This window comes from Cnephaeus nilssonii (genome assembly GCF_951640355.1).
Source record: "Cnephaeus nilssonii genome assembly, chromosome: 8".
Classification (NCBI taxonomy): Eukaryota; Metazoa; Chordata; class Mammalia; order Chiroptera; family Vespertilionidae; genus Cnephaeus; species Cnephaeus nilssonii.
Window position 1 is genome coordinate 89,661,865 of NC_137079.1, and position 23,461 is coordinate 89,685,325.

Below are 23,461 nucleotides of genomic sequence, written 5' to 3' on the forward strand. Positions count from 1 at the left end.
TGGGCCCCTGAAGTTGGTCTCTACAGTGTTTGTTCCAGAGTAAATAGTAAGCTCCAGGGGACACCAAATGCAGGAGATAGCCATGCGTTTACGGTGGGAAATGATTATTTCAATCATAATAAACCAGGGGTCCTCAAACTTTTTAAACAGGGGGCCAGTTCACTGTCCCTCAGACCGTTGGAGGGCCAGACTATAGTTTAAAAAAAAAAAACTATGAACAAATTCCTATGCACACTGCACATATCTTATTTTGAAGTAAAAAAACAAAACGGCAAAAACACCCGCATGTGGCCCGCGGGCCGTAGTTTGAGGACGCCTGTAATAAACATTGAACAAAATCCTCTCCATTTTCAACCAGGTCCAGGGCACCTGCTTCACAAGGTCTGGCAGTCTCCGTACAGCTGCCAGCTGGGAGCCGAGGCCTCAGGTTCCTGCTCTTCTCTTTCCAAAAACAAAACAAAAAGCTGCCACTTCACCAAACAACTGCTCTGCTCTTCAATCACGGGCAATGCTACCGCCTTACAGAGCTCATAGCCCTGGGTTGGGTTCTTGCTCATAACTGAGCTGAAGGACTTGGAAGGAAAGCATTCAGGGAAAGTAAGTAATAATCATCTTTTCTTGCCCCTACTTTAGCAGGGAGACCACTTGATAGCAACATTTTACAAAATGAAGAGTACTGGCATTTAAAGATGCTTACTAAGTGTGGGTAACTCTTTTAAGTGCTTTGTATTTATTTCATATAATCCTCATGACACCACTATGAGGCAGGCCCTCTGATCATTCCCATTTTACAAAGGGGACATCGAGGCACAGAGATGTTAAGCAACTTTTCCAAACTCACACATCTGGTAGACGGTAGAGCCAGGATTCAAACCTGGTTCCACCTGGCTCCAGGGTCCATACCTTCAGGCTATCCAGCCGTTTTTGATGTTGTAATAACGTAAACAGCACATGTCCTGCCTAAGCTATTCACCAGTACCAATGGCGTGGTCTCAGGCCACCAACTTTCCCCGAGTTTCTGTTTCCTCGTCTGTCAAGTATCTGGAAGAGCTGTCTTATTACTGGGTTGTTGCCAGGAACAGAAATAACGTGTAACATGTGTGCAAGGCCAGTGCCTAGCATGTGGTGGATGGTCAATAAATGTTAGTTGTTACTATTATTGTATCACATTAATCTTTGGGCTCTTGTATTTTAATGACTGCACATACACACAGACACACACACAAAACACCACCACCCCCCCCCCCCCCCACACACACACACACAGACAAAAACAGAAAACAAACAAAAAAACCACCTGTGGGGTAGGTGGAGCAGCTGCCACTACCCATTTTATAGCTGCTGAAACTAAGACACCAAGCCATCAGGTGGTGCAGTTTGGACAAGAACCGTATCTCTTCACTCAGCACTCTGCGCTCAGTCTAATCTGGAGGCTGTAGCTCTGTGCAACTGTGGGCCTATTTCTAGAGACAAGACACAGGCTCCACCTGGAAGAATGAATCAAGTTATTCAACTCCTAGTTATTCAGGTCCTAGCAAGCATGAATCACAAAATTTTGTGTACCCTTAAGATTTTCTTTATTACCTAGGTACAAATATATATACATGCATATATTTTTCACAGACACTAAGTACAGCTGCATAGTCCATAGATCACCGCACTGCAGCCCTCTCCCCACGCCGCACACCTCAGAGAACATGTCCAACCCTCTCCGTGGCAGGTGATCCCACGCCTGCCGCGGGAAGCAGTGCAGGAGCGTTCTGTGCCCTCAAGGAAGCCTGCCAAGGGCCCTGGGCGGCTGCGCTCTGCCTTGATTCCCTCTCTCTCCTAATGCTGCCCTTCCTGTGATTTTCACATTTTCTCTTCCATTTTACTTTCAGGTTTTCTCTGGGGAATGCAGTTTTTGTTCTATTGCTTCATGCAACTTCCAAGGCTGGGAACGAAAATTATTTCCTGGCTGAGTGCCTTTCACACCCAGGCTGTGTTGTGGGGTGATTCATAAACTGGGAGTCTGGGTCTCCTTCCTCCCCTCCCCCTAATCCCATCATCATTTAAAACAAGGCATTGCATGGAATGAGCTCCAAGGCCTAAGGTCAGGGTGTCCTCTGAAGGTGGCCACTGGTGCTTCTGCTCAGAGGCAGAGATTCGGTGGAGCTATAGTGATGGGGGCAAAGGCATTCATTCCTGTTGGAAGAAAACAGAAACAGTCCACAGCCAAACTTGGGACCCATGAAAACAATCAAGACCCAAAGTCTCAAAGTGTAAAGGTTAGCTTTGAACAGAGACTATTAAAGCACATTTTCCAAACTGGTCATGATTGTGTTTCATTTGTAGACTTCTATTCTCAAAGGGACAGTGAGGAAGAGATGCAGCTTAAGAAGTTTTGAGCTGAGGAATGAAAAGAAGTTACTTTGTTACCATAAAACTGAGTAAGGGGAAATTAAGTCAAGCGGTCCCCTCCCCCTCTGTTACAACAGAGCACAGACACCGGAGGGCAGAGTGTCATCAACAAAGGGATGTGTCTTTGTCTCATCTGAAGACTGTTCTCTGTCAGCTGCCTCCACAGCGTCCTGTCCAGACACTGGACTCCCTTCAGGCTTCCATTCCTCAGAATCTGAAACAAGACAGATGGGTGCGTGAGTCAGTCACGCCTCGGACCGGTCTTTGCAGTCAGGGGTGTCTGCCTCAGCCCGGCCCCAGAGCACAGTGTGGCCACGATGGGCTTTCTTTCCCGTCTCCTGGGCGGGAGCTCATCTTCGCAGCCCGGGCCAAAAAGGTGCAACAGACCTCAGCTGTGCTGCCACATTATTTTTTCTCATTCCACACGGTGACATCTTGTTGGTCACATACCAAACCTTTCCCTGTCCATAACTCACAGAAGAACACCGAGCATCCAGACTTGCTGCTCTGAGACTGTCCACGGGGGTGGGGAACCTTTTTCCGGCCAAGGGCTATTTGGATATTTATACCATCATTCCCAGGCCATACAAAACAATCAACCTAAAAATTACCCTGCTGTGTTTGGCCAAACATTTAGCTAACCACCTTTATTGCCTGGGCAGGGCCAGACTAAATGATTTTGCGGGCCTCATACCGCCCTCGAGCCGGAGGTTCCCCACCCCCGAAGAGGCCTGCGCATCAACAGCACAGAGGCAAATGCTCGTACCCAGCATGGCCACTGCTCCTTTTACCAGCTCTGGGCCCCATTTGTCCTCATCTGAAAAGTGGGGAAATAATGATTACACCTGCCTCCCAGGGTCATTGGGATAATTAAATTAGATGATGTATATGAAGTGATTAGCACGGTGCCCCACATAGAGTACAGACTCAAAGATGCCTATTCTTAATTCTAAGTATGGAAAGGCGGCCCGGGAGAAAGCAGTGGAAAAGCCCCTGGCTCTGTGAGCCACGGTGAGGAGGGAGGGAGAGGACTCAGAGAAGGAGTGAAACTAGCCCGGCTGGAAGACACTGTCCCCACCTCCTGCTCTCCCTGCAGTCTCATTTGGAAAGGTCAGCATCTAAGATTTTAAAGTCATGTAGCATTCCTTTTTTTTTTTTTTTTTTTTTTTTTTACACTAATCATTGTTCCAGAGACATTCAAGTTCAGAGAGGCTCACATATTATATTTGAGGCTCTAGTGTCCTAGAAATCAGGAAATGCAGGAGGGGCTTCTATCTTTAGCCTCTGTTCCCAAATGAATGAATGAATGACTTATTTCACCATTAGAGCCTGTGAGAACCTCAGACATCTTCCTGAACCTGGGTCAGTGATTAACTTTGTCTTAAGATAAAAAAGCAATGGGTAGTTTCCGTCACAATTAGACTGAGACAAAGCTCAATGTGCTAATGTACTCGGCACTAATGAACAGAAGTGATGATATACCTGTAGAAAAGGTTGGGCCACTGGACCTCTCCCCAGGCTCTTTCCAGTCTCAGGCCCAGGGTGAGGTGAAAATTTGGGAAAGGACCCTCTAGAAAAGAAGGGGGGAGTTCTTGGGACACCTAGAACCATGTCACTGGTGCAACTCCAGGAAATGATTCATATGGGATATTTAGCTCATGCATAAATTGGGGCTAATCTGATAGGGAGTCAAGGTTCAAGTGTGCCATTTTTATAGGATATGACCAAATGACAACTGGCCAAGTGGAGATGTCCTTAGCTACACATTCACTATACCACATCCTCCCCTCACCTCTGTCATCCAAAGATGGAATCATGTTCAGCAATGTCTTTGAAAATTGCTAATTTTTCAGGTATGGGGTTTTATTTTTGTTTTTTGCTAATTGTCTACTAGTTTTATTACTTCAAGCACTCTTTATTCCTTTCACTTGAAATTACAGGGTTTATTACAGTACTGTTTTTCTTTTGAGATGTAAACAATACTATAATTTTAAAAGGAATTAAATTTTCAAACATGGGAACAGGCAGGATAAATGATAAGGACAGAAAGTTTGAAAAGTTTGAGATCAGTTTTGTTTTGTTATCATTGTAAATAAAGAAAAAAGGAGTTCATTGCAAATAGAAATGTAATTTTTTTTAATTGAGAAGATATAGCTGTCTGCCTCCAGGTCTATAAATGTTCATCAATACTCCATCCAACATCTCTCTGTGCCTCAGTTTCTCCAGATATAAAAGGAGACTAAATAATACATCTATCTCCCACTCAACTCACAAGAAATGTTAAAAGGACACATGAGAGAAAATATCCACAAAATAATACTATGATCATAAAATTTATTTGTTTTGTGTCTTTGTAATTTTACCAAATGTTGAGGGCTACCCTAATGAAAATAAAAACAACCAGAAGGGGTTGGAGTTCTTAAGAAAAAAAGGAGGAAATATAGCAAAGAAAACTTTGCCTTCACCTATCAACACTCAGGGTCTGATTACAATGTGTGCCCACTGCCAGATAGCACCAGGATTTCTTTGTAACCAAGATAAATAATCTATTTTCTGGCTTAACCTCTCACAAAGAATTCTAGAAGTAAACTCAACACGAGAAAATAACATTTTTCATATCTCTTAGTCTCCCCTTTATTCAACACTTTCTGTTTTGTTTTGTTTTTCCCTTCTAATTTATCTTCTCAAAAATTTTCCACTTAGCTTTCCATTACTGGTTTATTTCTCTCACTTGCACAGCATATTTTTCTCTCTTCTAACCTGGCCATTTTTCATTTTTTTATTTGTACCTTATCTGTGGTCCTTCTTCTCCATTTCTACTCCCATTTTTATTACATTTCTATTAAACTAATTTTCCTTTTTCCTTTTTACTCCTTGAGGAAAATGTTCTGGTCAACAGGGAGGAAAAGATGACGTGCTAGGTTTGTGTTGGGAAGAGAACTGAGATGACATGTTGAAAGCTGGACAGGCCAAGTATGACTCCATCAATGTGAGTCGATGCCACCTGACAATTCAAAGCAGACTTGGTCAGCCCAGATTTGCAAGACTCTCTTGAAATTTCTGCCTGTATATATTTGACATTTTAGCCCCAATCTAATTCCACAATCCAGATGGTGGAAGAATTTCCTTGTTTACTTGAAATGAATTCTCATACATCATCAGTTGCTCCCACAAGACCATTGTAAGAAAAAAGTATATATGTATACACATTGGTCACCATCCTCTAAGATTGTCTATTAGTGCCATCATTTTCCTATTCTGAATGCTCATTGTGCACATTGGAAAATGTTGCCTTCTGGTTAATTAAGTTTTATGATTCATTGAGAATTGAAATGTACATCATCCATAGATTACTGATATCTAGACACTTGGAATAATCTAAATACCAAAGCTAAATTGAACAAGATTAACCATTCTTTGAAAATTCAGAGGAGACAGCAGGACTCACGGGATAGCAGGGTCATTGCAGGTATGTTGTACATGTGCAGAAGTGAAAGGTAATTGGGTTTCCATTTGTTACGATGTCACTGTGGCTTTTGATATGCGACCGCACAAGTTGCATGGGAAATGAGTGTACCATGTGAAGCACATGTGTCTTTTTAAAATGTCTCTCCTCTGTTTTGAAATATGTTTATATGTTCAAAAGAAAATCATGACCTGCCAAGTTACAAAACACTGTGTGTGTGACAATCCCAATTTTGTAAGAAAAAAGTATATATGTATACACATACACATGCATTCTCACACACACAAGTCTGGGAAGATAGGCACCAAAATTTTGATAGCAGTCTTTCTGATGGAATTACTGATGCTTTTGCTGTCTTCTTTTGGTTTACCTGTACTGTCTGGCTTAAAAAAAATAATACTTAAATATTCCTTCTATAATATAAATGAATGAACAAATAAGCCTTCTTTAGTTGAACAAACTAACACAGCCTAGTAAAGAATTAAAAGCACCACAGAAACCCATTTAAATATAAAATAAAATTGATTAAATGAAAAGAATGGTTGCAGAAGAAATTTTTTTCTCTATGGAAAACAACCATCACATGAGTCATGTTCTCCTATAGGAACTTGGGGTACAAGAGTGATAGCAATGTGAAGTTTCAGGAAATGCCATTATTTTTTAGGAATGTAGGTGGAATTTGGGTCATTGCCCAGTTGTTACAGGCAGGGCTCTGTGGGTCATAAAGTATATGATTTGGGGTTATAATAAGGGATTCTTACATTGGTAATTAAAATAATGTCTTATGAATTCTGTACCTTTTTCTAAATTCCTAGAGAGAATAAGATATGGGAAACCACCTTTTGGTTTCAATATGACTCTCCATCATATTGGGTGGGCGGTTGGCTTGAGCCTGAACTCAGACCTTCAGTTGAGTTGTCTCAGTTGTCTAGGCTTCACCCCTCCCGCTACTTCCCAGCACGGGGCCTGTGGTTGGGCGTCGTGTCCCTCTGTACCTCTCAGCCTGGCCCCCTCCTGGACTTTATTCTGTTTGCTCTCCATGTGTGCTGAACACCTTCTGTCCTTTCCCTTGGTTCTGTCTGGGTTCATTTTACAATAAATCCACCTGCTCTGGGGAAAGGGCAAAGTTGACCATACAAGAGGTGTGAACGGAGAAAGGAGCCATGAATGCTAGAAGTGATATTTTTGGAGGAAAACTCCCCCAGCAGGAAAATTTTATCCTAGTAATAAAAAGGGTGCAATGGATTCCCCAGCTTTCAGGAGGGGTTGCCATTCTAGAATCACCTACCCCCTGGCCTCCTATGTCTACCCACAGGCAAAAGAGGCCACACCTGGAGGCCTAGTTCTCCAGCATCCAGAAGCCCCTGCATTCTCTAGAGATCAGAGAGACCACATCCTTGTTCTTGCCCTCACCTGCACCTTCTCCTAAAGGTTTTCCATGTCCTCGGGGTCTATCCAGTGTCACCTGTGCTCGAAGTTGGCCCTGTAGCACCTTGCACTAGGCTGAAGTCCTGACTTCCATGTGCATCGCCTTCTGCCTGCTGATCTAAAGCCCCTTCGCACAGCAGATCGTTCTTATTTTTTAAAATCCTCACCCGAGGGTATTTTTTAATTGATTTTTAGAGAGAGGGGAAGGGAGAAAAAGAGAGAGAGCCTCCCATATGAGCCCTGACTGTGGATCAAACCTGCAACCTGGGTACGGCCCTGACCAGAAATCTAACCACATTTTGGTGTACGGGATGACGCTTAGCCAACTGAGCCACTCAGGCAGGGCTCATTCTTATTATTTTAAACCCCTGTAGTACCTCTTACAGTTCTGTGCCAAGACTCATGGATTTATTAAGTGAATGAATTCTCAACAATGGGGTCCCTCAGTGATTAAGCAGCTGTCATTCCTGACATGTCTTCTGCACTTTACAGTTTTCGGATGATATGCAATATCTCATCCAGTCCTCAAAGTTACCCCAGAAAGCAGGCTGTTGAAAAGCTGAGACTAGGGGCCCAGCCCTAGTCTATGACCTCAGCCCTCAGAATGAGAGAAATAAAGCATCTATAGAATATTGCTGTGTTAACAGCTCACCTCCTAGAAAGACTGAGGTTAAAAACAGCTATGCCATTCATCAGCCCCAAGTAGAAAAGGTCAGGAGGAGTTAACAGCCATACTTATAAAGGCCCCAGAGAGGCTGTTGAAACGCTGAGACTAGGGGCCCAGGCTCCTTAACCTGGCTCCAAGCCAGCTGGACTCAGGTCATCGGACACGTCTGGGAAAAGCGCTTGTATTGTCAAGACCCTGCAAAGTGAGGGGCAAGAGCCTGGCAATAAGTGACCACAAGCGCATCCAAGAATCATCCATCAGGGGGACTACAAATAGTAGGAAAGTTCTTCCTGTTGAGAAAATGGAGTCAGATTTGGAGGAATCGGCAACCCCCTCTCCCTCAGCAGGCAGACTGCTAACGCCTAACCTCAGTCAGGAGAGGGACCCTCCCCACTAATGTCCACCAGGGGAACAATTAGGGGTTGGTGAAGAAGTCCTCCAAACGGACTTAACCTGCCGTGAACCCAGCAAGTGGACACCCTGGGCCTATGATTTATAAGGAGGGGTCACTAACAGACAGGGGCCAGGGCAGCTTGCCTAAGTGCTCTACGAAGGTCAGCCTGGAACCCATTACTATCATCGTTGGGAAAATCAGTTAGGAGACAAGTGGAAGCAAGCTGAAACTTGAAAAAGACACTAACAGGGGTCTGGTAGATGCCGGTAGAGCCTGCCACAGGGACAGCTGGAAGGCCAGTTTTTTAGTCACTGCTGAAAGGTGGTTGCTTGAATATCCAAGTCAACACACTGATTTCACTCTGGCTCAATACTCCCCTTTAATTGCTTTGGGGAGTCTCTCCACAGAGACAATCTAACACCCAAATACCAAGTGCAGTGAAAGGAAAGTGTGTTATTGAAGTGCAAATGAGGCCCTGGGTGCAGCCTGCAGGCCGGGTCCCACTGGAGCTTTTCCTATTGCCCCAGCTGATGGGCAGATATCGGATGGGCCCCCCTTTAGAGAAAGCTGAAGGAAGGGGTGAGCATCCCCTCTCAGCTGGCCCTCGAGAGGGGTCCATGTGGTGTGCTCCTGCCACCATGCAGCTGCGTGTGCTGCCAAGACCCTGAGACATTTTTCAGGAGCAAGAGTCCTCACAGGGGAGCAAGGCCGGGCAGAGCCTGCTTCCCGCACCAGGGAGCCAAGTCAGATGGAAAGGCCCCTGGAGAGCGGTCATTCGTTTGTCAACCAGGTAATATAACCTGTGAGGTCTGTGGCAGGCGTGGTCAAGGAGTTGAACCTGGAATGTTTTCCTGACTGCCTAGTGCCTGGGAAACAGGCAGATCGCTGAGGTAGCAAGATCTAACAGCCATTTAATTTGGGAGTCCTGACAGGTTTGGGCTACTGGTGGAAACACTTTCCCATAATGACAGCCACGTGGGGGCCAGGCGGAATGGCCCTGCAGCTGCGGGTGAGAGTGGGGGCTTCTGCAGTGACCCTGGCCTTCACCTCCTTCACAGCTAAGTATGACAGTATCAGATACAGCCCAAACCCCAGGAGAACTGGGACCTAAACCTCGATGAAAGGCCGGGTGCTGAGAGCCGGTGGCACAAAACCTTCAAGGCTGAATCCTATGTCTGCTGCCAACCATTAGAGATAAGGAAGAAGCCTGTGTCATGTTAAATTCGAACTCAAATTACCTGGGGAAGTTGTTAAGAGCAATTCTGACTTGGTAGGTCTGGGTTTGGATAGCTAAAGTGAGGCCCAATGGCCCACTGGCTTGGTTCTCATTTCTCCAAGCCTCTGGCTCATGTTGCACTTTATCTCAGTCCCTACAGTGTGTCAGCTATTCCATATTCATGCATCTGCCAGCCACACCCAATGATCAGAAATCTGTTCAAATGGGGCCCAGAGGATCTGAGAGAAGCATGGCTGGGCCACTGTGAAGCCAAGCAGTCCACGTGCAGCAGCCTCCCATTTGGGGTAAATGAAGTCATTTTGGTCTGTTACTCAGGGGGCTCACATGGACATGGTCTGCCGCAGACAAACAAGCCTGAAGATCAAGTCTTATTTCTCCCACTTACGAGTTGTGGGCTGTTATATAAATTACGTGACCTTTCTGAACTTCTAGTTTCTTACCTGTGTTATGAGAATAGCCCTGGGACTAATTCCATACTGAATAGCACTGACGACTACTGGGGGCTTGAGCAGTCTCAGAAGCATGCAACTGTAGGAAATGCCTCTAGGTAAGGGCAGAAAGTCCCCTTCGAGCTTCCCAGAATCCAAGATTCCACCTGACTCCAGGCCAGAAGGGGGAAAGCTGCGCTCTGTGTCCTCTCACCAGAATTGAACAGAAGGTGCTGATCATTCCCTCAACCTCAGACATGGATCAAACTAGAAAGAAGTCTTCAGGCATCTGGGCAATGCCCAATGCCAAGGGCTCAAGTGACACTCAATCTAAGAGACATCTACACTAATAAAAGAGTAAGATGCAAATTGACCGTACCTTCGAGACATCCACCAGCCAATCAGGAGCGAGTATGCAAATTAACCAAACAAAGATGGTGGGTTAATTTGCATACACAGGCGCCGAGTGGCTGGGGCGGGGCGGGACGCTTGCATCATCGCCATGACGACAGCGCAGGCATTCCACACTGCCCCAGCCTCTCCAGGCCTCTGGGCAGTGTGAGAAGGCAGAAAGGTGGCTCTGGGCCTGAGCGAAGGCGGTGCCAGCAGCCAGGGGAAGGAAGGCCCATTCTTGCATGAATCTTCATGCATCAGGTCTCTAGCTGTCTAATAAAAATAACAATAGCTAACTCTTTATATGAATTATTAATAAACTGTTCTAACTCTTCACATGAATTATGCCATTGTCTTATGAAACTTTCTCAGTGACCACGGATGGTTTTTGAAAAATCCCTGCGATGCTGTACTCTGTAACAGACATACACTTCTGCCTTGTCTCAAAGCTTCACTCCATTTGGGTTGTTTAAGGTGGGGTTTCCAGAAAGGGAGAGGGTGGCAGGGGCTGCACAACCCAGAAAGGAGAGGTGTAGGGGGTGCTGCTGCTACAGGGACTCATTCTGCAGGCCCTCCCTGGCCCTTCATCATTTCCTGTGACCCACCCTCAAAACCCAGCTGTGCCCGAGCACGGCTCCTGAGGGAGCCGAATGGCTCACCAGGGCAGCTAAGAGCAGCATGAATTGAGAGAAACCTCCCCTCCCTCCCACCTTCAAGGACAAAGTGGAGAAGGGGGTCACGGGGCCAACTCTCTGGGCAGGGCCAGGGATCTGAGTTCTCTATGAAGCACCACATGGTCCAAGGGCGAGGGGGTCGCCCGCACTGCCCATTAGGAGGCACGCAGTGAGGGTGTGTGCAGAGGAACTCATTTAGTGGGGACGTGGAGACTATTCGTTTTTCTGAGCATTAGAGATACTCAGAGGGGCCTCCCTGGGACAGTTGGGGTGTGGAGGTGAGTAGGTTGGGAAAGCGTAAAAAAACTTATTCAAAATACAGTAAGCAGCTAATCAAAGGCTTCCGGCCCAGGACCCCAAACTCCACAGGAGCTGTGCCGCTGGCTCTTTCCTGTCTCCCACGAGCCGCACGCACTCTGAACCCGCAGCCCTCTCTGCACGCAGCATCGCACTGGGGCTTTGCCGCTGCTCTCACGCACTCACCGTGGGCTGCGTCTCTCTGGGGGAGCAGCTGCCGGCTGTCTGCGTACCTCATGGCCCTTGTGACAGCAACCGTTTTGCTGTCTTGACTTTCTTGAGCACCAGCTTCTGCCAAAAAGCACGAGGAGAAGGAAAAGTGAGCACACACGTGCAAGCAGCCTTTGTTAGCGGTGCCTCTGACATGAGCAGCCCCTGGCATTCGCTCAGGTGCCCACCGTGAAGGGCTGGACAGACAGGAGTTCCCCCCGGGGAAACGTCACTGCTGGGGAGGCTGCAGGACACTTAGTATGTTTAATGCATTCACCACCTGGAAGAAGAAGGAGCAAATCCCCTGCTTTTGAGAGCAAAAGGGAAAAAAGGAAAAAGGTTTGAGGAAGAGCTCTCCTGGACACCACCCTTTCTTGTTCCTGTTACCTCGGGTATCTCCCTGTCAGGTGCACAGCGGGGTGAGAGGGGCCGTTCACCCATGAGGACACAGGCAGGGCACTGCTGAGGCACCGGCCACCCCAGTGCTGCGGTCACCCCCTAACCTCAGCTGGGTGCGCATTCAAATCTCCTCAGTTCATCTTGTTGGTCTCCCTCCCACGCCTCCCCGAACCACCTGAAAAGCCAGTGTGCGCTGTGGCAGCTCATCTGAAAGAGGCCCCTTGGGAAGCGCGTTAGCATGCATCTTCGTGTTTCTGCGTCCCCCCTCCGTCACTGGCTTTGAGACACTCCGCCCCTGCCGGTTAGTGGGGTCACATTCTGGAGCTTCTGAGACATTTAGGAAGCAGTGTCGGCCAGGGTCTCCTGGCCTTCTAGCTCCTGCTGGAACCTTCCATGCTGCACTCCAGTGGGGACAGGGGGGCAGGCACAGAGAGGCAGGCGCGCCTGCCCCAGAGCCTGGAGGCTGAGGCTGCCCACAGAAACCCTGGGTTGATGAGGAAAGGGCACGGGAAATGCACAAAAAGAAAGGCTGAGATTTCCATTCTGAGTTCCCCACACTGGGTTGTGCCATTTCTCTTTGGAGATACCTGGCCAAGGGGATCAGGCTGGGGGGCGGGGGGGGGGGGGGCTGGTGTCAGCCCAGAGGAAGGGGTGAGTCTCTATTATAAGCCGTGCCTGGGGGCTACCTACTTCCCAGTTTGCACAGAGACACTGTTTGCATCTGAGAGAGCTACCACTCCCTCTCTGCACACCCTTCCCCTCCCCCCTGCCCCCGTTTCTCAGGGTCCATACTGAGATCTTCAGTTGAGGCACCATTACAAGTTTTCTACTTGGTTATTTTTCTTTTCTTTAGTTTTTCCAGCTCAGAACTGACAGCAGGTTAGATTCTACTGACCCAGACCTAGAATCCTGTTTTTCAAACTGGAAAGTTTAGGAACCCCTGCAGTAGGAATGGGAGAAAGTAGTATCAGGTTTGAGCGAGGCACGCCTTCCGAGCAAGGTTCCTCCCGGTCCTGGTGCTAAAGCCTTCAGCTCTGTCTTCTTCTCTCCCACTAGGAGGGGGCAAAACACCGCACCCCCTTTACTTTGTTTCTGATAACAACAACAACAACAAAAAATAGACAAAATGGTTGTTTATCCCCCTCTAGCAACCCTTTGTATTGTGGCGAGGATGGGCGGGGGGGGGGGGGGGGGGGGGGCGGAGGGGGGGGAGGAAGAAGATGAGGTTGGTGGGCAAGGCACTCAAAGCCTAGAAATCCGGAGACCAAAAGCTCACATAACAGTCAGGGTGGCTCCTGGCTTTTATTAGCCAGTTAGTTCTAGTTTTTAGTTTAGATCTTTCTATCTCAGTGTCTCCACCAGGAAAATGTGGCCCAAACCAATAGCAGCTCACAGGGACACTGAAGTGAGCTGGCATTAGAATAAAAGCACTAGGAAAACAATTTTAAAATTTCTTCAAATACCCATCTGTTTGTTGGTATTACCCCAATCATAAGAATAGTAGCCGTATTTCATGTCTCAGAGACACATCCTGCATACATTAACTATGTAAATGAGAAACCACTGGATTTAGAAATTTTTCTATGCAGGGCCCTGGAGCAGCTACAGATTAGTTTCTGTCCAAATAAATCCATGGAGTTCTCCAGTTTGGTTCAGCGGTCCATGATGGTCTGCCTCCTGCTACTGGGTTTCCCTTCCGGTCAGTATTTCCCAGCATTAACCTGGATCCTTGTTTAGGGGCCCTGACCGCCTGGGGTGGATGGGATCCACCTTGCAGCTGAAGAAGACCTCTTTGTTGAATTCCATATGCTGCTTTTTTTTTTTTGAGCACAATGAGCCAAACAGTGATCTCTGGTCCAGCTTAGCACTAGGTGGTTTTAACCTAAACTCATTCTTTGTCATTCCTGGAGCTGGGTGAGTCACGGATTTTGTCCTTCTTCCCAGTTTTGGAAGCCAGCAGAAAATGAGGGAGGTGAAAGGTTCCAGTGTGTGAGGAAAGCCTTTCCGGAGCCCCCGAGGCTGAGGAGCAGAGGAAGGCTCTGGAACCCTCTCCAGCCACAGGAGAGGCTCATGGGAAAAGCTCATTTCTAGGACAGGGAAGAACCTTGAAAACAAATGCGTGAGAGCCCCTTAGACCGTCCACCAGCTTGGCTCAAGGAATAGCATAACATCCCGGATGCAAGAGAAGAGTGATCAGGGCAAAACGGCTGCATTGATTCTCGGGAGCTGTTACCGAATGGAAGGTAACAGCTTGGTTGTGGTGAGGGATGATACCCACGCTGACCCTGCCAACCGAAGGGCCACACTAAATATGTCTCACATGGTCAGTGGGGAAAATATTCACACTCATAATGAGGCTTCTCTTCTTGGCTTACCTTTGTGATCAAGCAGAGTTTGAGGTCTCCCCATGATCTCATCCTCTGAGGCATTCAAGTTCTGGATCAGAAAGTATGTGGTCATTTTCCCTTTTCCTTTCACTTGGATTTCACCTCTCTCAATTATTTCAAACCCTTGGTTTTCCAGGGCTCTGCACAGAGGGAAAATAAATGCACCAGATTTCAAAGATCACAGTTCTGTAGCGGGAGAGTTGACTACAATAGGATGGATAATGAGAGAGGAGAAGTCTGAGGCTCAGGGCACACAACGGAGGAGTGGGACTCTGAGACATCAGTAGGGCCTGCTAACGGGGGCAAAGAGGCAGGAGGGGAGAGGAGGGAGGCATGAGTTCAGACATTGGAACAGGGTGCCGAAAGGACAGGGAGAGCACAGGGGTCCCACCAAAACGCTGTGACCTGGTCACCACCTCCCTCCCTCTAGCACACGGCTCATACCCGCAGCCCTCACACCTCTACAACCACACCCCATGCCTGTGTGTGTACTATCTCTGCATGGTTCTGAAACAAGGGGCTCCTAGGAGATCAGCCCACTGCTCTCCATCTTCTCCAAGTCCCCGATACACCCAGGGTGTCATCATGCTCATCCTAACTACCCAAGCTACTCCTTGATTTCTGGCTGCCAAGGAACCCAGGAAGAGGATAAAAAGGGGACCATGAAAAGAGACATAGTTATGGAAAAACTATAAAATGTTTACTTATTAACTGGCCACTGAGAGATGTTGGAGAAGAACCACAGAACAGTGCACACTGGAAAAGTTTCCAATTCATGGTCAGATGCCTCAGCCAGGTCTCCGCACTCATCAACCCTCCCTTGTCCTGGACCCGTTTCATGGAGGTTTCAGACATTCACCATGCTCCTCAATTTCCCTCATTTGGCACCTTCTCTCCTCACTCTCAAGCAGCTGACGGTGCCTCCTAATTTGTGATCTGATTCATCTATGAAATTTTAACCATTCTAGGTGAGACCCAGCAACTTCTCATCTCATTGACCACACCCACCCCTTTCCCCAATCTCAGAGGATGAGGTGTCTTGTTCAAGGGCACCCCATCCATGCTTCCTTACCACCTCCTCAGGCCCAGGCCCCATCAGCCAACTCTCCCCTCATCTTCAGCTCCCGCTCCCCCTGCATCCTCCCCTCAGCCTATAAGCATGCCAAGATCTCTTTCATCCTAAATAGAAACAAAAAATTTTTTCTCACTTGATTCTATCCTGCTTCAATCCCATAAAAAATGCTCTCTTCTTTTTATCCTTCCACCCATAATCCAGTGTCTATCCCCACAATTCTACCACAACTTCTGAAAATGCCCCCCCCCCCCCAAACCTCTGGTGAATATTTTTTCAGCCCTTTTACTATATTTGTCATGTTTGTTCAATTTCTCCCCCCTAAAAATATCCACAAGGGAACTTCTTTCCCTGAACTTCCATGCCCGGTTCTTTTCTGTTTCTTCCACCTCATACACAGGCTCCTCTCTCTCCACCTGCCACTGTTCTTTTCACACTGCATCCTTCCCCAGGTGATCTTACCAACGCTCACGGCTTAATTACTACCTATGTGTTGCTTACTCCAAGTCTGGATCCCCAACCAACAACTCCACTTCAAATTTTATTCATCCATTTCATTGCACCTTTACCTAGATGCTCCACACTTTGAATTCAACAGTGTTTGAATTCCAGTGTTTGAATTCAACACTCCCACACCTGAACTCGCCATCTGCTGCGATGACAGGGACTCCCTCTCACTTGCCCTGTTTCGGATGGTGAGATTCAGGCCCTAGTCACCCAAGGTGGAGACCTGGGAGACATTTGAGGCATCTCCCTCTTTCTCATTCTCCATTTGTAGTAATTACCAAGTTTAGCTGATTTTACCTTCCCCTAAATCCCCACTGCCAATGTCTGATTCAAATCAAACTCCTAACAGGTCTTCTCTTTCCCATTTCTTGATGCTCATATCTGTGTTACTTGGTTGTGAGTGGAGAGCTCAAACAGGACCCTGGCCTTGCCACTGTCTGTGCTCTCACCTTCCTTAGGGGCTCTTCCTCACCTACTGTGTAAGCCCCAGCCCCTCAATAAGCTAAATTGTTTATAAATCTCTGTACTGATTCTACCTCAGTGTTTATCCTGCTTGTTTTTCACTCCCAATACCCCAATTTGAGCTAAATCTGACTCTGGAACTCCTTGCTCAAGATTCCACTCAGGAATATCCTCCTCCACAAAGAATTTCTTTATTGGATTAGGCACACTTGCCCCATGACACACACTGTAATTCCCTCCAGGCCTCATCCCCTGGGTTGTATCCAGGCTGTACTCCTTCCTAGCCTACCTGTGACCGGAGGCAACTAGTTACTAACCTTTTAGTGCCTGATTTTTTTTCATCTGTAGATAAGAATAATAATAGTATGTTTTCAGAGAATTGTTGTAACAATAAATGAACTAACATATGTAAAAAAACTTGGGACAGAATGTGACCACTTGTAAGTTCTCAAAAAACCATAAGTATCTTTTTATGTATATCTTTATCATTTATCACACTTTTAAAATAATCATCTGTGAATATTTCTTTCTTCTTCCACTAGACTGAGGGTCGGCAAACTTTTTTTGTAAAAGAACAGGTAGCAGCCCAGCTCATATGTCTCAGTGGTTGAATGTCAACCCATGAATCCCCGTTCAAGTCCGGTCACCGTTCAATTCCCGCTCAGGGCACATGCCCTGGTTGCTGGCTCCATCCCCAGAAGGGGCATGCAGGAGGCAGATGATTGATGATTCTCTCTCATCATTGATGTGTCTAACTCTCCCTCTCCCTTCCTCTCTCTGAAATCAATAAAATATATTTTAAACAAACAAACAAATAAACAGATAGTAAATATTTTTGGCTTTGTGGGCCATACAGTCTTTCACAATTACTCAACTCTACTGTTGTAACGTGAAAACAGCCATAGACAGTATGTAAATAAGAGCATAGCTGTGTTCTAGTAATACTTTATTTACAAAAATAAACATAAAGTGGCAGACTGGATTTGGCCTCTGGGCTATTTTTTTTGTAATATTAAATATACATCTAGACTTTATGCTCCTTGAGAGCAAAACTATCTTATAGCAGAGGCTCAACAATGTCTATTGTCTGACACAATGTCTTCTGTAAGCTAGTGTGGCATGGAAGAGTAAGCACGGGTTTCCTCCACTACCCCATCTCCTGGCTGCTAGGCCTCTGTAAGTTCTGGAAGGAGAAGGGACAAAGGAAAGCATGAGTAAGTGAGTGGTTACCTGTAGGCTGTGGGGCTGAGGTGCACTTTGTCGGGAAGCCCATGACTTTCCATCCTAGAAGCTGTGTTCACAGTGTCACCAAACAAGCAGTACCGTGGCATCTTGTCCCCCACAACACCTGCTAAGACTGGTCCAGTATGAATCCCTACTCTGATCTGTAAAGAGAGAACCTCACTGAAAAGAGACCATCAAATATTCTTGCTCTTATTTTTAAACTGTGGAATAATTTACATAAAATAAAAGATCTTAAGTGTTTCAAGAAATGCATGTATCCTATAGCCACCATCCAAAATAAATGATAGATTAGCTAATATAGATCTCATAAATATGTTGGGCCCCTTCCAGTTCAGTTCTATCCTCTCTGCAGAGGCAATCACCTTCTTATTTCATTGACCATAGATTAATTTGCCTGTTCTACAACTTCACATAAATGGTATTATATAGTACTAGAGGCCGGGTGCACGAATTCATGCACCAGTGGGGTCTCTCAGGCTGGCCTGCGGGATCGGGCTGAAACCGGCTCTCCAACATCCCCTGAGGGGTCCCAGATTGCGAGAGGGTACAGGCCAGGCCGAGGGACCCCACTGGTGCACAATTGGGGCCGGGGAGGGACGTGGGAGGTTGGCCAGCTGGGGAGGGACCGTGGGAAGGCTCCAGGGCATGTCTGGCCCATCTCACTCAGTCCCAATTGGCCAGACTCCAGCAGCAAGCTAACCTACCGGTTGGAGCATCTGCCCCCTGGTGGTCAGTGCATGTCATAGCGAGCGGTTGAGCAGCCTTAGCATATCATTAGCATATTGCGCTTTGATTAGTTGAACCGCCGGCTAGTCGCCTGGACACTTAGCATATTAGGCTTTTGTTATATAGGATATCCTATTTTGAACCAGGCTTCATTTATGCAACATAATGTCTTTGAGCTTCACCATACTGTTGTATGTACCGGTTGTTCATTCCTTTTTTGCTCAATACTATTCTAATGTAAGAATATATCACAATTTATTTATTCAGTCTCCTATTCCCAAACATAAACACTAGGTTATTTCCAGTTTGAAGCTATTAGGGATATTCTTGTACTGATCCTTTTATGGACATACATTTTAATTTTTCTCAGGTAAATACCCAGAAGTGGGATTTCTGGGTCACAAGGTAGATGTATATTTAATGTTCCCAAAGGAAAAAGAAAGAAAAGAGAAAGAAACTTTGCCCAACAACTCTCTAAAGTCGAAACCATTCTGCATTCCTATCAGCAATGTGACACTTCCAGTTGTCCTAAGTCTCACCACCATTTGGTCTTAAAGTGGGTATGAAATGATATCTCATTGTGATTTTAATTTGCATTTCCCTGATGGCTAATGATGCTAAACACATTTTTATATATGTATGTATTGTCCATTCATATATCTTTTGTGAAAAGTCTTTTCAAGATTTTTTTTTCATTTAAAAAAATTGAGTTGTTTATTTTTTATTGTTAATATATAGGAGTTCTATATATATTTATATATGTAATATATATATTATAAATATTTGTTCCATTTTGTGATTTTGTATATTCAATTTCTTTAATATACAGAAATGTAAAAATTCTAAGAATATATTGGTTCACTAGGGCTGCCCTAACCAAATACCACAACCTGAGTGGCTTGAACAACAGAAGTTTACTTTCTCACAATTCTAGAGACTGGAAGTCCAAGATCAAGATGTCAGCAGGTTTGGTTTCTCTGCAGCCTTTCTCCTTGGCTGGCAGGTGGCCACTGCTTACTGTATCCTTGCATGGTCTTCTCCCTGTGTGCATGTATCCCTGGTATCTGTTCATGTATCCAAATTTTCTCTTCCTATCAAGACACCAGTATGACTGGATTAAAGCTCACCCTAACTGCCTCATCTCAACCTAATCACCCCTTTAAAAGCCCTGCCTCCAAATAATGATCTATGAACATTTCTTTCTTCTTCCACTATCCTTCCTTATCCCTAGCCTTTGGCTGAATAACCCTATGTACTTGTGGATATGTACATTTGGATTTGTACATTTGGGTACAAATACATGTATCCAATACATGTGGATATGTACATTTCAGGGGGGACACAATTGGCCCACAGCATTAAAGTTTATCTTTTTTTTTTCTTTTACTGTTAGTGCTTTTTGTGTCCTATCTAAGAAATAAATGCTTACCCCAAAGACACGAAGCTATTCTCCTATATTTGCTTTGAAGAAGCTTTATATTTCTAGAATTTATGTTAGGTCTGTGATACATATTAAATTAATTTTTATATATAAAGTGAGGGAGGTTTGAGGTACATTTTTCTTTCCATGTGTATATTAAATTGTAACAGAAACATTTCTCAAGAAGGGTTCCTTCCCACACTGAATTGATTTGATGCCTTGGTCAAAAATTAATTGACCTTAAATATGTGTTCTCTATACTGCTAAGCACTCTATACTGCTCCAATGGCTTATTTTTCAACCCTTCTGCCAATTCTACCCTGTCACTATTACTCTAGCATTAGAATAAGTCTTGAGATTCGGTATTCTAAGTCTTCCAATTTTATTCTTTTCTAAGATTTCAGACTAGATTTAAATAGTTTGTTTTTATTTAATTTTCTAACTTTTTGTTCTTAGAATATAAAAATTCAAATATTTTTTGTGTATAGTCCTTTTCTAGTGAGACCTTGGTAGACTTACTATTTAGATCTGGTAATTTACTATAGCTTGTTAAGCTTTATTAGATGCACTATTATTTGGGCTGTGAATAATGATCATTCTACTTCTCTTCAGTTTTTATGTCTTATATTTATTTTTCTTGCCTTAATGCACTGGTAGGACTTTTGATATAGTTGACTATATATTGTATGTATTGTATTTATCCTGTTTTAGTTTGCTAAGCTCTTAGAAATGTGGGGTGATATCTTTCATAAATATTGAAAAATTTCAACCATTGTTTCTTCAAATATTTTTTTCTGAGCCATTCTCATTCATTCTATTTTCCTTCTAGGACTCCAGTTCCACTTATGCTGATCCATTTCATATTGTCCTCCAGATGTAGGATGCTTTCTTTCTTTCTTTCTTTCTTTTTTTTTTTTACCATTTTCTTCTTTGTGTTTCAGTTTGGATAATTTCTATTGCTTTGTTTTTAAAATCTCTGATCCTTTTCTCTACTTTGTCTAGTCTTTCTTAACCCCATAAAATGAATTCTTTACTTCTGATTTCTGATATAATGGTTTTTATTTTCATGGGCCAGATAGAGAGACTGATTAAGAGATAGGTTAATAGACAGAGAATAAATAGAGAGAGAATAGAGAGAGTGGATAAACTTTGTGTGTGTGTTTCCAATCAATTCAAACTTCTTCCCCCTTGCCAGTAGATCCTTCAAAATATTTATCATAGTTATTTTCAAGACTCTGTTTAATAATTCCAATATCTAAGCCATCTCTGGACCTGCTTCTATTAACTATTTCCTCTATTGGCTATACACTACATCACCATTTTCTTGTGTTTTCTTGCATCTCATATTTTAAATTATTTAATTACATGTCCCATATTGTGTGTGAAAGTACAATAGAGACTGAGGTAGGTAATATTTACCCACCAGAAAAGTTTATACTCATTCTTCGTCAGACTGCTAGAGTGGAGGCTGAATGAACTTATCTGTATCTGAGTGGGGTCTTGGCTTTTTCCAGATATATTGCTGGTTTCTATAGAGCACTGATTTCAAATGTGACAAAGACTGGATAGGGACTTTCACTCAGCAGAGCTCGGGATCTGAACACCAGCAACGTTCTGAGAACCTCATCAGTCCTACCATGGCTCTCCCTACCTGAGGAGATTTCTCTCTGCCTCCAGACTTCAAAGGGTCATTGTAATGTACTTGGTGAACTCCAAGAGTACCTCAGAGGGATTTCTCTTAGTTCTTCTGCTTTAACACCATCCCTCCATAGGCCACTGCCTTGCATTTGGGGAAGGCCCTATATACCTCAGGAACTGAGATCTCTCTCAACTCTCCTTCCTTATGCCTCGCCTTTGGCTGACTAACCCCATGTACTTGGTGAAGGCCTATGGAGAAGAGTTGGTAGATGGGTACAGCCTCTGTGGCCAGGACATATCAAAGACAAGATTTGGGAGAGTCTAACCTGTCATTTCAGCCCTAGTGTGGCCATAACATGTTCACTAAAATTTAGACTGGTTTCTCCTTACCCTCGATTCTGGTGGATTACTTCTGCTGCTCTACTAGTGGTGAATGTAATTATGGGTGTCTTCACCTTGAAAGGGCTTGACATTTTCTAGAATTTAGCTTGTTTATATTTCTTTGATTTTTTTTTTTAAGTTCTAGTATGGAAATAGAAGTCTCTTGCAGCATTCTACATCTTAACCAGATTTACTTTTCTTTTTGTTTTCATTATAGATTTTCTTCTGAAATATGATTATAAATTCCTCTAGGAAAAGGAGCCTGTCATATATTTCTCTGAATCCTTCAAAGCACCTAGTCATACAGTCTCATGCATCGTATGACCTCTGCAAGTGTATATTAAAGGCTACATGAATTAAATAATAGACCTCAAAGAGTACTAATTTTAAAACTGTAGAAATGAAGTATGAAATAAACTGAATATGACAACAAAAGAAGCTAAAGGTGGATTGTAAATTTGATTAGAAATGCAAAACTGGATGCCAAGATTGATTCTAAATTATTCATGTGGTTATGGTAACAATGCAGTCTCACCCTATCAGCGAGTGATTGAAAAGACCAAAAGCCTTTCATTTAGAAGCCAGATGTTGGCCATGAATATTGAGAAGTACTTAGTCAGAATAGTAGGCCAGAGGATGCTAACTGGTCAACTTAAGACTCTGGCTTCTACTGAAGGACTATAAAGAAAAGCCAAAAAATAAAAACCACCCCACAAACAGCAGCTATAAAGGAAAGAAAAAATAATAAAAATCATTACATAAAGGATGACATACATTTTAGAAACAGCACACTGAGTATAAGTTTTTGAGAATTTGAATAAAATTGTCTTTGTTTCATTATCTTGTAAAAAAAAGAAAAGAAATGCAGCACAATTATATTAAGAGAGAAAATGTTTCTAGTCCTTTTCCTACTGCCTTAAATAAACCCACATGACATGCTGTTCTGATGGATATTTAAAGATGCTCCTAATTATGTCCCTATTCTTACCTTAGAAATGATCATACCTTTTTCTGTCCCCCCACCCCGCCCCTTGGTAAATCTACCATGAGAGTTTCTAGTAATTTACTGTTTAATTTCATTCTTACAGTTGTAGCATGATTTATACCTCTGTTGCTATGCTTCTTTCACACACACACACACACACACACACACACACACACACACACTATTTACACAACAGTATATTTTCAATTAATTATTTTTTCTTTGATAGCTTCCATTAGTCCTTTAAACATATCTCTTATCTCCACTCCCTATTACCTCCCATCTTAATTTATTATTTCTTATATTGGGGGCTTTATTTAACAGGTGTATCTGTGTGCATACAACAGGGCAAGTATTGTGGACATAATGTTCTTGCAATTACGTAAAGCCAACTTTTACACAGAAGACTACAGTGGACACAATGACCAGTATCTGCAGCATTTCTCAGCTTTGAAATTAGTGTGGTGAGGGTGAGTGGAACACATTTTCAGAGTCTCCTGCGTAAGGGTTTATTCCATCCTATAATTGGTTTTATTCCTTTTTAGTTGGCTACTTGAAGATCTGACTGATTAGAGCAGGGAAGTGATTAAATTTTAAAAGGCAAAAACACTGTTCTAAGCCATCTCAGGCCAATTAGGATCTGCT

General features: G+C 44.2%; 1 protein-coding gene across 1 annotated transcript in view; it reads right to left on the reverse strand.

Moving 5' to 3' along the window:
- Positions 1 to 2,468: 2,468 nt before the first annotated feature.
- Positions 2,469 to 23,461, reverse strand: part of LOC307104439 (guanylate cyclase soluble subunit beta-2-like) — a gene marked incomplete at its 3' end in the record, with an annotated part of 53,054 nt that continues 32,061 nt past the window's right edge. Inside the window, exons 11-15 of the mRNA XM_079779351.1 lie at positions 17,652 to 17,806; positions 14,369 to 14,520; positions 11,571 to 11,675; positions 3,095 to 3,217; positions 2,469 to 2,614 (exon numbers count right to left, since the gene is read on the reverse strand). Coding sequence (XP_079635477.1) covers positions 2,469 to 2,614; positions 3,095 to 3,217; positions 11,571 to 11,675; positions 14,369 to 14,520; positions 17,652 to 17,806 — 681 coding nt within the window. The remainder of the gene's footprint in view (positions 2,615 to 3,094; positions 3,218 to 11,570; positions 11,676 to 14,368; positions 14,521 to 17,651; positions 17,807 to 23,461) is intronic.